Source organism: Helianthus annuus, chromosome 3 (genome assembly GCF_002127325.2).
Source record: "Helianthus annuus cultivar XRQ/B chromosome 3, HanXRQr2.0-SUNRISE, whole genome shotgun sequence".
Taxonomy (NCBI): domain Eukaryota; kingdom Viridiplantae; phylum Streptophyta; class Magnoliopsida; order Asterales; family Asteraceae; genus Helianthus; species Helianthus annuus.
In genome coordinates, this window is record NC_035435.2 from 147,016,966 (window position 1) to 147,033,211 (window position 16,246).

General features: G+C 34.9%; 2 protein-coding genes across 3 annotated transcripts; one reads left to right on the forward strand and one right to left on the reverse strand.

Moving 5' to 3' along the window:
• The first annotated feature begins 6,837 nt into the window (after positions 1-6,837).
• On the forward strand, positions 6,838-11,106 carry LOC110929954 (probable serine/threonine-protein kinase At1g54610). Of its 2 annotated transcripts, XM_022173151.2 has the most exons (9): positions 6,860-6,984; positions 7,141-7,226; positions 7,306-7,776; positions 8,006-8,290; positions 8,379-8,696; positions 8,900-9,127; positions 9,197-9,297; positions 10,045-10,162; positions 10,257-11,106. In XM_022173151.2, exons 3-9 carry the CDS (start codon positions 7,381-7,383, stop codon positions 10,518-10,520), a joined length of 1,710 nt encoding a protein of 569 aa, XP_022028843.1. In that variant the 5' UTR covers positions 6,860-6,984; positions 7,141-7,226; positions 7,306-7,380; the 3' UTR covers positions 10,521-11,106. The 2 variants fall into 2 exon arrangements, with proteins under 2 accessions (XP_022028844.1, XP_022028843.1); XM_022173152.2 differs by lacking the exon at positions 7,141-7,226 and having other exon boundaries at positions 6,838-6,984.
• Positions 10,883-13,628, reverse strand: LOC110929955 (inactive beta-amylase 9). Its single transcript, XM_022173154.2, has 3 exons — positions 13,340-13,628; positions 11,933-12,415; positions 10,883-11,852 (listed from the first exon to the last, which is right to left on the reverse strand). The coding sequence occupies exons 1-3, from the start codon at positions 13,556-13,558 to the stop codon at positions 10,923-10,925; spliced, it is 1,632 nt and encodes a 543-aa protein (XP_022028846.1). The 5' UTR covers positions 13,559-13,628; the 3' UTR covers positions 10,883-10,922.
• Positions 13,629-16,246: the final 2,618 nt, after the last annotated feature.

Here is a 16,246-nt window from a genome sequence, read left to right on the forward strand (position 1 = left end):
CATCAGGTACGCATAAATAAGCTTTTAGTTAAACATACAATTCTTGATCAAATATTTAGCGGAAGTCCTTCGTCGTAAAGTGAGGGACTAAAGTTGACCAAAACACCCTTGAAGGGTATATTGGGCAAACGACCCATAGGGGTTGTTTAGGAACTTGCATTAAGATTATGGAATCATTAAATATGAATAAAAGTTATAGGAATACACATTCGTGGGTCAAATGCACAAAAATGGTCATTTGCGTAAAATGACCAACCGATGGGTAAATTTGGGATAATAGGTTAGTTATGCTAAATCCACCACAAAAATAGTTGTGGTGGAACATAGGCAGATATTTAGATGTGGAATTATAAAGTATGAAAAGAAAAGAGCTAGTTATAGACCAAAATGCATAAAAGATCCCCTAAACGGATCAAAATGAATTACGCGCGTAACTTGGGTGTTTGCCACGTAATTCACAAAAGTTATGAATCCAAGACAGAGATTTTGAGTTAAATACTTTGGTTTATGATTTGTGATTATCTAGAAACAAGTTTGGAGGTCTTAAATACAAGCGGGTCAAAATATTGATTTTAAATAATAAGCCGAACGCTTAAAGATTTAGAATTTTATTAGTTTGAATGTTGAATTTTAACTCCATTAGATGGAGAATTAAATTACGAACGCGTAGGAAAAAGAATCGCATAAAACGGATCAATAACGAAGAAGTTATGGTCGTTTCCGTAAAAACTGGCATAGGTGAAAATGCAGGTCCCAGTTGCAGACTTGCTGGAAAAGTGCCTCCCCGGCGCCACGCGAGAGAGCAACATGGCGCCGGCGCGTGGCGCGACGGAACCCAGCTTCGTCGAAAAATTTGTATTTTAATCAGTTCCGCTTCCGAGATTCGTTTTGACACGTTTTAAACTACGTATGACTGATTCAATTCATGTTTTATGGATTGTAGGTATATTTACAGTACCGGAGGATGATCAAGCTTAACGAAGAACCGAACACGATCAAGTTTAAGCTTCCGCACGTTATTACGTTGTTGTGTTGAACAACGAATTAAATCACATTTTGTTGTATTGTTTCAATGCTAAGTAAAGATTTAAATAAACCCGTATTTTCATTAGTATGTGTAATCATAAATACACATTTTTAGTCTTAATTTATAAGAAAACCGTTAAATATTGGTAAGGGTGTTACAATTGGTTTTCAGCAAGTTTATTATATGAATCGGAAATTGAGTGCAGATTGGTTTATATATTTTTATTCTTTTTTAATTTTCTTTTGTTTTATTTTTTTAATGATGATCATGGGTAATGTTCCACATTAGATCATGTATGACACGTCATACATGTCACATCAGCTTAAATTGACACGTAGGCTAATTTTACTAACCAGGTTAGTGATTATTTAACGAGGGGGTGTCATGACAAACAATGTGTCAAGTTAAGAGTGGTGTAAGCCAAAGTCAAAGTTGACAGTGCCAGCGGCCAAATGGCAATAGTTGAGGGTGTTTAAATCCATTAACCCTTATATATATAATAACAATACAGTTTCATCTTCTCTCTCTTAACATACAGGATTATCCTGCAATATTATTGTTTTCACGCTAAAACACGTCTTAAATAATGTATACTTGCTTCAGGCCTGCAACACTAATGAAAATCACAATACATCAATCAGCTATTTGCCAATGAAACACCATCTAATTTCACACAATAACTCCACGAATAAGACGATACATTCCTCAAACTCATATCTAACAATTTCATCCGAATAACTCGCATCTAAACAAATTTCTACTCTATACACTCACCAAAACGGAGCTCAAATCATTACATTCGTTTCCTATGCTAAATCTTCACAAACTCTCATAAATTCACAATAAACCTAACCTAATAACCTCACATTTTCCGAATTAAACTTCCAAATCAAGCCTAAACAACATTCAAAGTCCTAATCGAAACACCGATCCAGAAAAACGAACTAAAATCAACGACGAATGTAATCTAGATCTAACTTCAACGAGCATTGCGATATGAACATATAAAATTGTAGAAATTCAACAAAATTGATGAAAACGTGAGGAGATTCTTATAGATGAATGCGTCTGATCTGCCAACAGTTTCACCAAAACAGATGAATGCGCCGGTGGCAGCCTCTCAACTGGATCTAGGGTTTCGAACCAAGGTTGTGGTGGTGGCCAGATCTGTGGAGTTTGCGATGGTGGTTGAGGACTGGTGGTGATGGCGGTGGCGGGCTGGTGGTAATGGTGATGGCGGTTTGGTGGAAATGGCAGTGGTGGTAGTCGATTAGCAGCAGAGGGAAGGGATAGGTTGTAGGTGATGAATGGTGATGTACTGGTGGTTTGATTTTCTTTTTTGAATGAAGAATGGGTTTGATGATACATAACAGACAAAAATAGATTTATCAATAAACAAATTGATTTTAGGAATTAATAACAAATAATTTAATACTTACATTTATAAAATTACTGAAATGCCCTTTTACTTAACGAATACTTTGGATGGAGTTAGGGGCAGGGAGCAAAATCATGAAGGCCTTCAAAGATCAGGGAGTAAAATGGCTATTTTGAAAGGTTTGAGGCAAAACCGTTAAAGTGACCAAACCATAGGGAGCAAAAAGGAAGTTTACTCAAAAATAAAAGGAAAAAGGTGCGATTGGTTGAGATTGGAATGAACCCCACCCCACACTACCCTCTCTCTCCTTCCTCCCTTCACCGCAACCATATCTCTCTCCTTCCTCCCCTTCACCGCAGCGACATGCCTTCCCCGATCCATTCATCATACCGCGTCGGCAAAAGGTTGGCGGCGGTGTTTGCCGCGCGACAACACCCTTTGCCGCACCCTTTGCCGACACCACACCGAACACCCTAAACAGGTCAACGGTTGTGTAACATGTCAATACGAGTATCTTTTTTTTAATCTCAACAATATACGATATTAAAAATTATATTATACGATTATCACACAATAAACGATTTAAGTTTTTGAAATTATAGATAATATTTTTATTTGTTTTGTGTAATTTAACAATGTTTTAAAAATTTTGACTTTCGGTGCAAAAAGTATACTGTCTAAACTGAAAAATAATTTAAACTAGTTTTCTGGTTGTTGCTAGTCTACCTTCTGTTTTGATGTAACTTAGCAAGTTTTCTGGTTATATGAAGGAAAAATATTCTCAAAAAAAAAAAAAACTAGTAATATAACCTTACGTTTCGATGTGGAAACACGATTGCAAACAAACATAGATACATTAGTTTTCCACATGATTTGAAATTCAAAGTTGTTGGGATTAGTACCAACTACAAACGGCATACTGTTTGTATCATAATCTAAGCACCCTTGTGATTTGATGAGGCAAGGATCATGGATACGTGTTTCAGAGGAATGTTGAGCGGATAGTGTTGTGACATCACGTAAGAGTTTGAATATTTGTCTTTGGTTATACATAATGAGTTATTTTATCGCAAATGGTCAAATAAAGTCAAAGGAACAACTTGGAAGGAGACTGTAAACCATAATCAAGAAACATTAAACAGTCAAAACATTTTGTAAACCCAAATCAAGAAACATTAAATAGTCAAAACATTATAATATTGGTGTAATATTAACTAACTCAAACAAAGTTCGTAGTTCTAAATCCTCAACGTTACTGCGTTTTCGTCAATTCCACATACATTAAATTAAAAAAAAAAGAAAAAAAGTTGGTTAATTGTATATGGGTTGTATAACGTTATACGACCCGTATACAAGACATAAAACATTGCTTGTGTATTGAGTATACGAGTAGATAAAAATTAATACAGATTGTATATAGACCATATACAATCAAAAAATAATCGTATAATATGCTAAACGACCAAAAAAAATTATAACTCGATATAAATGGGTTGTATCGGTTATTCAGATCCTTTTGGGATTGTAGGAGTTGATTCAATGTTGGGTTTGCTTTTGTAAAGTTTACAAATGCAATAGCTGCTATCAAGCTTAAGAATGCATTCCACGGTAAACCATGTGCCTGATATTAGGGGAATTATAATTAATCATTGGTCTAATCATTATCTCTTTAAAAAATAGGTGTTGATAATAACAGATGGTAATATCTTATAATGGATATGGTAACAACTACCAAGGCGACATGATATGGTAACAACTGCCAAGGGGATAATGGATATGGTAACAACTATCAAGGCGACATGATATGGTAACACCTACCAAGGCGGAAGAGGACTGAGTAACTACCACCCACAACGGTTCTCCAATTCCAGATCAGCGTTGTCTGTCACTCTGTGTGAGCATTGGAAGCCCAACAAACAATCTTGCAATTAGTCAGCAGTCATTACTTCTTAATGAACTTGAATTCAGAAAATGATGAGGAATGCAAGGAGAAGCGTTGGGATTCAAAACAATTAAACCTTACAAGCACCATCTAAGAACTTATATAATATGCTTCATATATTAATTAAACATAAAATAAGTAAAATATATTCCTCCATTCATTGCTTCACTTGACCCAAAAGTTGATAACTTTCACAAAGGTGTTTATAATAAAACTTCAAACATTCTGAACCCTAGCTACAAACAACCCAACAAACCCTAGCTAGAAACGGTTCCCGTAAACCAACTTATAAGCGATGAATCCTCTGTTAATCAACTTATTCCCACCGATTCCCGCTCTTTTAGCATGTCTAATTCCGACGTAAAATTCACCGTTATCTGCTCGCATTAACACGATGGAATAACCAACAACAAGCTTTTTTAGGTTCAAGAAAGTTCTCCATCCGGTAGTTAACAGACGGACATCGGCATGGTTCTGGCGACAACCCACACACCATACATCGGTAGGGAGCTGGGAAAACTTTACCAAGGAACGTATAACTCGATATCAGAACATCGTTGATAAATATAAGATGCATGAATTCGTGGATTTAGGTTGACTATGATATCTATTCGCTCATTTTTGAATTCGTGGATTTAGGTTGCCTATGATATCTATTCGCTCATTTTTCCAAACTGAAAACGCTATATAAAGAATTACTAAAACTTATTAAACGGTTTTTTTGGTTTTACACAAAAAAACCTTATTTACGGGTCGTCTAATATTATAAGGCTCGTATACAGATCATAAAAACCCAAAACCTCACAAAATAAACACATTTGGCCGTATAACATTATATTACTCGATACAACTGTATATGGCTCGTATAATGTTATACGATCCGTATACAAAAAAAAACATTCAATTGCATTTATTTTTGTGCAACAAAATTTTATACGAGCCGTGTAAGATTATATGGCCCCCATACATTAGGGATACGAAGATAACATTATAGGGGTGTGTGAGCCAAGATAAAATCGGTTTTTTTCCATCCCTTCATCATGTTTTCAAAATTTTGAGTTAATTACACAAATGGGTCCTGTGGTTTATACCTAATTTCGCCTTTGGATACTAACTTTTTTTTAACAGGTTTAGGTTTTATGGTTTCAATTTTGTAACACATTTGGGTACTAACACCAAAATTAGTTAATTAATGACTAAAATACCCTTGCATTTTTTTAAGTTTATCAATGTAACACATTTGGGTACTAACACCTAATTTTATTTAAGTCTAAATCAATTTTACACAATCTATTTATTTTTTTTATTTTCATCTTTTTATTATATCTCTTAATTAACATAAAATCTATTTATTTATTTTTATTTTCATATTTTTATTAAATTTCTTATTTAACATAAAATCTACTTGTTACACCAGTATTTTTTTTTAAATAGATTTTTTTTAAATAAAATCTACTAGCTATTAGCTTTATGTAAATTAAATTTCTTACTCGTTTTAAATAATGTAAACATTACTTGTTTTCAATTTTGGATTGAAATGATTGATAATAATAAATATCTTTCATGTAAAAAAATTTAAGCCTTTTTTTAACTCGGTTTTTTGTTCATTTACATTTTACTATTTTAGAAAGATATTTAATTTACATAAAACTATATAGCTAGGTATTTTAGATAAAACTATATAGCTAGGTATTTTAGATAAAATTAAAAAAAATTAAGCCTTTTTTTTAACTCGTTTTTTTTTGTAAAAAAGATATTTAATTTACATAAAACTATATAGCTAGTAGATTTTACTGATGCAACTAGTAGATTTTATATAAATTAAATATCTTTCTAAAATAGTAAAATGTAAATAAAAAAAAAAACGAGTTAAAAATGGCTTAATTTTTTTTACATGAAAGATATTTATTATTATTATTATTATTATTATTATTATTATTATTATTATCAATCATATATATCCAAAATTGAAAACGAGTAAGGTTTACATTATTTAAAACGAGTAAGCAATTTAATTTACATAAAACTATATAGCTAGTAGATTTTATTTAAAAAATCTATTTAAAAAAATACTGGTGTAACAAGTAGATTTTATGTTAAATAAGAAATTTAATAAAAATATGAAAATAAAAAAAAGTTAATAGACTTTATGTTAATTAAGAGATATAATAAAAAGATGAAAATAAAAAAAATAAAAAGATTTTGTAAAATTGATTTAAACTTAAATAAAATTAGTTGTTAGTATCCAAATGTGTTAAATTGATAAACTTAAAAAAAATGCAAAGGTATTTTAGTCATTAATTAACTAATTTTGGTGTTAGTACCCAAATGTGTTACAAAAGTGAAACCATAAAACCTAAACCTGTTAAAAAAAATTTAGTACCCAAAGACGAAACTATGTATAAACCACACAACCCATTTGTGTAATTAACTCCAATTTTTTTTTTTTTTTTTATAGAAAAAATAATTGAGGTAAAATGGAGACTAAAAAGGTGGAGGGTTTAGGTATCATTTCAAGTTTTTTTTACAGGGTTGGTGAAGAAAACTTTACAGAAGAAAATCTTGAAAAACCGCATATTCCGATTTGAGTGATTGAGCAGCACAGATCAACATCTGTTTCTACAGATTCACTCATCAGTAAGTTACAAACAACCCCCTCTTTTAGATCTCCTTCAATCAACCTTGTTTCATAAAGCACAAATTAAAGTTTCTTGTTTTATTTATTCCCCTTTTGTTTTTGTTCATGTTTGACCCTCTGAATCATTGCTGCCCCTGCTTTCTTGGGCAAAAAAGAGAAATAAAGCTTTGTTCTTCATCATCTTTACCAAAACCCCATTATTATTCTTCATTTATTGCTCCTGAATTCCACTCTGTTGTTGGTAATATTTTCCCCCCAAATCATTGGTTTCTTGGGTTTTCTTGATTTGATATATATACATATATGTTTTTGTTTTTCAGGGTGTGTGAGAGCTGAAACTAACTGGAAATGTCATGAGAAATGAGGGTTAGGGTTTATAAAGTTTGGGATAATAGATGGGTTGTGTGTTTGGGAAAGAGATTTCATCTTCTGGGCCACCAAGTTCTGAACTTGTAGCTGATAAAAGAAGAGAGAGAGACAGGGATGCAAATGTTGAGTCTGGAAGGAGAGAGAGGGCTTCGACGGCAAACGTTGATGGCGGAAACAATGGCGGTGGACCCGGCGGTGAAGCGCAAAATGGGGCGGTCGAAAAAGTGGGGAAAGATGGGAGTGTGAGGTCTAGAGGTGAGAGAAGGCGGTCGAAACCGAACCCTAGGTTGAGCAATCCTAGTAAGAATATTCATGGTGAACAGGTGGCTGCCGGTTGGCCCGCTTGGCTGTCGGCTGTTGCTGGTGAGGCGATCAACGGTTGGATCCCTCGGCGCGCGGATACTTTTGAGAAAATCAACAAGGTAAGTACTCGTGACTAATAGATTATTAGTATTGCATAATTATGGTTTATTTGTCTTTAGCACACGGGCTCGAGTTAGGTTTTTCTAGGGTTTGTTTTCGGTTTCTTTCCTCCATTGTAATTACAAGATTCAGTTAAAATATAGTTCATTACTTTTACAGTTGTTTAAACTTTGATTTTGTAATGATCAAATAATACTAATGTTGCGGTTTGTAAATTGTGATGTTTAGATTGGGCAAGGCACGTACAGCAACGTGTACAAAGCTAAAGACACGATGACAGGAAAAATAGTCGCATTAAAAAAGGTTCGGTTCGACAATTTAGAGCCCGAAAGTGTAAAATTCATGGCCCGAGAGATTCTAATATTACGCCGTTTAGATCATCCAAATGTTGTAAAATTGGAAGGCCTGGTGACATCAAGAATGTCTTGTAGTTTATATCTCGTTTTTGAATACATGGAACACGATTTAGCTGGACTTGCTGCTAGTCCTACAATCAAGTTCACCGAACCTCAGGTCAGTTAATAATATTTTTTTTTTCAAAATTATTTAATGGATATATCTTTTTTTTTTTTTGTGTGTAATACGTTTATGAATATTTTAGGTCAAGTGTTATATGCATCAATTGTTATCTGGGCTGGAACACTGTCACACTCGACATGTGTTGCATCGGGATATAAAAGGGTCAAATCTTTTACTTGACAATGGTGGGAGTTTGAAGATAGCTGATTTCGGGCTGGCGTCGTTTTTTGATCCTAACCATAAGCAGCCGATGACTAGCCGGGTGGTTACATTGTGGTACCGACCACCCGAGCTGCTTCTTGGAGCCACCGATTATGGTGTCGGTGTTGACTTATGGAGCGCAGGGTGCATTTTAGCAGAGTTATTGGCCGGAAAGCCTATTATGCCTGGTCGTACCGAGGTAATTCAATTTTTTTGAGTAAATTGCAATTTACGTCCTTTAAGTTTGAGCTTAATTGCAGGCGTTGTCCTTTAAGTAACAAAATTACACTTAAAGGACGTAAATTGCAATTTTTGTAATTTTTTTTAAATTGTGGTTTTTGAGTTTTTTTTTTTTTTTTTTTTTTTTTTTTTTTTTTTGTCATTCGTATTTTTTGCAATCAGGTAGAGCAGCTTCACAAGATTTTTAAGCTATGTGGTTCACCTTCTGACGAATATTGGAAAAAGTCAAAGTTGCCACATGCCACCATTTTTAAGCCGCAACAGGCGTATAAACGATGCATAGCAGAAACGTTTAAAAATTTCCCACCATCATCATTGCCATTGATTGATACCCTTCTTGCAATCGATCCTGCAGATCGTCAAACCGCAACAGCTGCTTTGAGAAGTGAAGTAAGACATTTTCATTAATTATCAATTTGAATTCTTGAAACGAATGTAACATAATTTATTTTTATACAGTTCTTTACGACAAAGCCTTATGCGTGTGATCCTTCAAGCCTTCCTAAATATCCACCTACCAAGGAGATGGATGCAAAATTACGTGATGAAGAAGCTAGAAGGTAATGTAAAAGTAGGCCTGTAAATGAACTGAACGAACATGAACAAAGGGATGTTCGTGTTTGTTCATTTAACTTTAACCGAACACGAATATATGATCGAACACTTTTTTTTGTTCATGTTCGTTTATTAAGAAAATGGGCATGTTCGTGTTCGTTTATGTTCGTTCATTTAAAACCTAAACAAACAGTAAATGAATGTGAACAAACATAAACAAACTTAAATGTACATAATTTAACAAACAATAAACAACACAGTTGAACATAATTGAAGAAACATAAATGAACACTATTCACTAAACATAAACGATCATAAAGCAATTTTTTATATAGATTAGTGCTTAACTACGATAAATTCCATTGAAAAAACCTTTTTTATTACTAGAAAACCAATTATCATTTTGTTATATTTATATAAGTAGTTAGAAAGTTCATTTTATGTTTAATATTTTAATAAACATAACTACTTATGTATTTAAATTGAAACGAACACATACGAACAAATGTAAATAAACGGACATAAACGGACGTTCATGAACATAAATGAACGAACAAAACGTGTGTTCAGGTTCATTCGTTTAATTAAATGAACAAAAAATTGTGTTCATGTTCGTACGTTTATTAAATAAACGAACTTCCCGCTGAACAGGTTCACGAGCTGTTCATGAACGTTCGGTTTATGTAAAAGCATCCAACAAACCATAATAAATAAAAAATAATTAATTAGTTGGTTGAATATTATTTTGGTAGATTGAGAGCTGCTGGTAGAAGCAATGCTGACGGAGCGAAGAAGAGTCGCACGCGTGAAAGACATGCAAGGGCTATGCCTGCTCCCGAAGCCAATGCTGAGCTCCAAGTAAACATTGATGTATGCGAATTACGAAACTACTTTTACCGTTATATAAATGTTTATTTGTCTCATTTTCTTAAATTAATCATATCTTGAATGTGTTATTTTGCAGAGACGACGGTTAATTACACACGCAAATGCAAAAAGCAAAAGTGAGAAATTTCCTCCGCCTCACCAGGATGGCACGTTGGGTTACCCATTGGGTTCATCGCATCATATGGATCCAACTTTTGACCCGCCCGATGTCCCATTCAGTTCCAATTTTTCATACGCCAAGCAACCGATCCAGACATGGTCTGGTCCTTTGGCTGAGCCCGCTCCTACGGGCCGTTCACGCAGAAAGAAACATCATGATTCATCTTCAAAGAATAACTAGACTTGTCGTTTGGTCAAAGGTCAAAACCACTTGATACAAAAGGCTGCAAATAGTGATGGACGAACGAGATGAGATGACCGGATACCCTTTTTTACATGTAGAATGCAGAGGTAAAGTATTTTGTTATTTGTGTTTCTTGTTTGATTATTATCTTATGGGATGATGAGAAGCTCCTCTTTTGAGTACTGTAAATGTTTCATCTTTTTTTTTTTCGCCTTTTTTTGTGTCGAAGAACTCTCGTTAGGTGTAATAAACATACAACCATTGAACAAACGATCACACGTTCGACTATATTAATTGCAATGTACTTTTATCACCCTATTGATGACCCATTCGCATACTATAAGCACCCGATGTAGAAATTGGTTTTATAAAATATTAAAATGTAACTATATAATATAATCATGATGTGCATACAAATGTACAAGTTTTCAAAGAAGATGATCGCAATTCGCAATTCGATACCGCTTGCAATTTTCTGTTCCTACCGGGTACAAGTAAAGCACCTTCTCCGTTTACGCCCAAATCATCCGAATCAACTTCTAGTTGATTTAAACTTCTGACAAACGCCGAAAACATCGGGAAGTTTTCAGGCGAAAAAAACTCTCCACCCATTCTCTGGTAGAGAAACAACTCGATTCCATTCTCACCCGCCAAATTCTTTTTTATTTGTTCGAAGTTCTTAATGGTGCCCGCAACATTCAAGTTTTGACCGCAGACCTTAACATCGTTGTTTCTGCAAGCATCTTTAATGTCCGCAAGAAGTAGTTCGGGGCTCGAAAACGATTCGTTCGGCTGTTGTTCATCCAACAGATCCATTCCCGGCAAGATCATTCTACACGAGTTTTTACAAAAAACGTTTGCGATTTCTTCATATCCGTTTCTGTTGACCGTGTTATAAAGCCCTGCGGTTACCTCTGCGGGATGAGATCTGGTTCTATACCATGAAGGAACCAGCGGCAATTTACCTGACACCTTAACTGTAGTGTTGTTAAAAGATGACGCTGCTAACGATAGCATACGGTCAGCATGAGACACGAGTTGTGTTGAATACCATGAAAGAAAGAAATCACCATAAGCAGTCTCCCATGATCCACCTTCTTTAAAGAAGGTGTTCATAATGGGCTGCTGGTTGTAAGTTGGTGCATCATGTGGCCCACAAAGTCCCCAAAGAGGGTTTCCAGCATTTTCAGCATTCTCTTTGAGACTTTGCATCATGTTTTCATCATAACATTGAAACTCCCCTGCACCATGGTCAACATTGTTGTTGACTTGATCATGGTGAGACGGGTATCGAAGCTCACCATCCGGTCCCATACCAATCGTCACGCCCTGTAAAAACCATCAATCAGACAATCCGTACCCGATTCAAGTGACAGTTATTTAAGAAGAGAACTTGTTTAAGTTCTTACGGTGATTGTGGAGCCCATGAACGGAGCGAAAGACGTCTTGAAGCTCTCGATGAATCCTTGATAAACTTCTATCGCGGTTTTGCCATCAAAAACTGGAAGATTGTCAACACCGAAAGACAAACAGTGTTTGTAACGCTTCCCTGAGCGATCAGCGAAGAAGATATCCGGTTTAGATTCGCCGACTTCAGAAACCCATTTGGGTAACTGAATGTCTTCTTCTTTCGAGGCGTGGAAACAGATTGTGACATGGAGTTTAAGACCCGATTTTTGAATCATGTCTACAAGTGCGAGGTAGCCGGACCATTCGTACTTTCCCATGGCTTGTTTCTCCGCTACTCCCCACCAAACCGGAAGCTCAACGCCTTCGACTCCTAGTAACTTTAAAGCTCTGAGCCCAGCTGCTATTGCTCTTGAATGGTTTATTGCATTGCATTCAGAAATAGAGTTTAGTGGCAATCCAACGTATAACTTCACACCATCTTTCTGCATATTTAACAAGCATCCATACATCAAAAGGGGGTCATGAAATAGAATTAAATCTACGATTAATTCCGTTATTGATGAGGATGAGAGGTGGGCAAAAAACCGGTTAATTTGATAACCGGTATAACGTTGACCGGTTAGTGGTTAATCTTAACCGTCAGTTAGTAACTGGTTATAAATATTTAGTATAGGAACCAGTTATTAACTGGTTAACTGAAAAAAAAATTCAAAAAAAGAGCAAAAAACCGGTTATTAACCGAGAATAACCGGTTATTTAAATGAACCGGTTTGTGCACCTATGTGAGGAGCTGATCCAAGAGTTACCTGGATCAACCTGATAGGGAAAAAAAACATGACAAAAAGGTTCAAAAAAAGACATAACCTGGGCTACGAGTGGAATTACGAGGCCCATTACTAGCAGACAAAAAGGTCTTGACAACCGAATCATCTGGCAAACGCATAGTTTGGCCATTACTGTCAGACCCAAATTCCACCAATTCGTGTTCCGATTTCGCTAATATAGAATTTTTCATAAATATGGTAATTCTTCAAACATTTCCATATTTAGCCTCAACGTGTTATCCATTGATTAGCCTAATTTATGTCTTTATTTTTAGTCTTAATTAATTATGAGTTAATTTGAACATTAGATGAAAAATGGCGGAGCTTGACCAAAATTTCCAAGGGGGCGTAAAATCATGTGACCCAATTTATATATTGTATAAATATTTAGACAAAATAATTGAGGGGACAATCCTATATAATTTTAAAAATTTCAGACGAAAAATAAACAATTTTACACTTCTAACCGAAACATTGGGGCGGGTGCACCCCCCACTTTACACTATCCTCCGCCAGTGGATGGCAAGTCAGTTTTATAATCTTTACCAAAACCGAAAGAATTACAATAAAATAACTACTTACATGATCCGAACCGGAGAGATTCCGAGAACCTTTGGTGGATACAGCAGCTTGAGAACAAGAAGCAACCTTAACAGGAACACTAGAGCACCTGATCACCTGACTTTGCAACTTTGATGAACAAATAATCATCATAGGAACATTATTATTGTTACTTCCGAACTGACACAAACCTGTTCGGGTGCTCGGAAAAACTGTCGGAGAACATCTGATCAACGACATTTTAATATGTTTAGTTGGAATTAAATATGGTTATGGATAAGGTGAATTGAGGGTTTAAGATGATTTGGTAGAGAAAGAAAATGGATATATAGGGGTGGAAGGAAAGTGGGAGCTGTTGTAGTGACACGTGTCGTGCTCTCAGATATGCACAAGTTTGAGCCGCACAGTTATTTTGTGTTTACTTTCACGTGGTCAACAACTAATCATTTTTTGGCCTTTTAAGGTTTATGACATTTTCAAATTTGGAATATTTGTATTTTTTTCTTGAAATAATATATTTTTTTTATTTTTGTTAAAAGTATTTGTAAATATAATACGACGATGGGTTAAGTAGTTTAAGGTTTTTTTTAACGACAAATTTGGATAACTGACGGACCACTGGAATATTAACGTGACATCATTGGAATCGCCTGATCATATCCATCTCCACTAGACAATAATGTCTGCCTATATTACCAATTCAGGAGGAAACCCAATAAATCGTTTGTAGTAACCGATCAGTAGTTTAAGTTTTTAGATTCATTTTGTTAGTTTTAAGTATATTTATACATGTATACGTCCTGTATAGAGTTATACGAGCCGTATAACTGATTATTTCACAAAAAAATGTCAGAAAATGTTTTTTTGTCTCCATGTATACGAGCTGTATAACATTATTATACGACCCGTATAGAATGTTATACGACCCATATAATGTTATACGACCTAATATTTTCTCCATCTATACAAGCCATATAACATTGCACGGTCCAATATTTGTCATGTTAGATTATTCTATACGAGCTGTATAACGTTATGTGAAATTAAAATTGTAAGATGTGGATTTATTAGGAGCCTTTTTGTTTACGTTTTAAGTTATAACTATCAAAATAATCCATGTCAGAAGATTGTGGACCAATAGGAAGGAGGAAAGTTTGCATGGTGGTTGCTGAAGTTGAATGACGTGGAAGCATCGGTAGCCCATAATAGTCAATGAAAGTTGCAAAGCTGTGTGAGCCACCCATTTTCCCATTTTTTGAGGTAGGGACATGGCTGGATATATATCCATATATGATGACTAGTTCCTGCTGGACCAACATTTCAATTTTCATATTTACAGCCAATGGATCAAATTACTAGTGATTACCAGTTATCCATTTTGGAATAAGCTAGTGGTAATAGTAAGTTAGATAGAGTTTAGGATCTTAGAAGGTCAGAAGTTTAATCCCTATAGTGTGTAAGTTTAGCCGTTCAAAAAAAAAAAAAAAAAAAAAAACCAGTGATGATAAGTTACTGCTGGTCAGGAGGTCAGATGTTTAATCCATATGGTGTGCAAACTTAGCCGTTAAAAAAAAACTAGTGTGATCAATTATTGTTGGTCACGATTATTAATGACTATTAATGGCTTACTACATACGATCAAATTCCATATAACTTTCTATCAACCTTTAAAATCCAAGACAATTTACAATGTCTTTTTTTGCTTTTGAACGAATCCATGAAGTTCCTAGGTGCGAGAAATCAAAACGACCTCGAATAAACTTGTAATCCACTCATTCTAACTTGTGTTGGTGTTCATCATGGTTCCACTTTAGTTTAAGTAAATCCAGCTAAACTAAAATGATTTGATGGCACTTAAAATCACTCCAAGAGTTACCACTTTCTTAGTGTATCAACTAAGTCATTCATTGATTTAACTTCATATATATATCTTTAAACTAAACTCTTGTAATAAACTAATAATCAAGTCGATAAAAAGATCGAAATAAAAGTGGATAAAATATCCGGGGGGTGATTTCATTGTTAAAGTGAATTTCCAACCTCCAATAGGACCAAAATAATCATATATGTCGTTTTGGTTACTTTTGTAGTGTTGTGACCATGAAATTGTGGCCTAGAAAAATGATGAATTATATTTTAAAATACTTAAATAATCATATTTGATAAATATATTTTTGTTTGGCATATAGTTCCTCCACAAATAATGGAAAATAGCGTTTCTGGAGCCCATTTTAGGGGAGCAATTCTTACGCATCTCAGAATCGACATTGCAGATTTAGTCTACACTTTCATGACGTGGATATTCTTAATTGCAAATAAAGCATTATTAATTTATTATATTGTGGACCGTAAGATTATAAATATTTTTAAGGTTTTTTTAGAACTTGTCCGGTTAGCAAATAACTAACCCGGTGAGAAGAACCAAATAATTATATGCAAAGGAGCGGATTTTTCAACCACTCGGTCCACGAAACTTTTACTTTACTACAACGACTAAAACACCGCAAATAAGAAATCAAAACAATGAAATCATTAAAAGTTTCTTATGATGCCCAAATATCTCTTCATTCCGAGCTCTCCATATAAACCACCCGAAGAAACACCAAGTTAATCCAGAGACTAGCTTGTGGTTTGTGTCCCGTCCAAATAAGGTTAATCTTTTTTTTGAACTCGGTAAACAGCTACGTCGATCCTGCAAAACAATCAACACCCCGTGAAGCTCGTTACAAAGAGGAGAATAGGGGGTTCTCCTTGTAACTACCCTCCGGCGTGAGAATAAGAACTTGCTTTGATGATAAAAGTGTGTGTATTAAGTCGAAGAGCTATCCTTAAACCTGGAGGTGAAGTTCTCTATTTATAGCCGAGGTGAATTGTGAAGGAGGTGGACTGATGGGCCTTGGGCCTAAGATCGACAACAAGGAATATCCA

Excerpts from the sequence above, each read along its gene's own strand:
- LOC110929954 (XM_022173152.2), top strand. The coding sequence starts at position 7,381 with ATGGGTTGTGTGTTTGGGAAAGAGATTTCATCTTCTGGGCCACCAAGT. Across the intron at positions 8,697-8,899 it reads TTATGCCTGGTCGTACCGAG|GTAGAGCAGCTTCACAAGAT; the intron begins GTAATTCAATTT and ends TTTTGCAATCAG. Across the intron at positions 9,128-9,196 it reads CAGCTGCTTTGAGAAGTGAA|TTCTTTACGACAAAGCCTTA; the intron begins GTAAGACATTTT and ends ATTTTTATACAG.
- LOC110929955 (XM_022173154.2), bottom strand. The coding sequence starts at position 13,558 with ATGTCGTTGATCAGATGTTCTCCGACAGTTTTTCCGAGCACCCGAACA. Across the intron at positions 12,416-13,339 it reads ATCTCTCCGGTTCGGATCAT|AAAGATGGTGTGAAGTTATA; the intron begins GTAAGTAGTTAT and ends TTAAATATGCAG. Across the intron at positions 11,853-11,932 it reads TCATGGGCTCCACAATCACC|GGCGTGACGATTGGTATGGG; the intron begins GTAAGAACTTAA and ends TGGTTTTTACAG.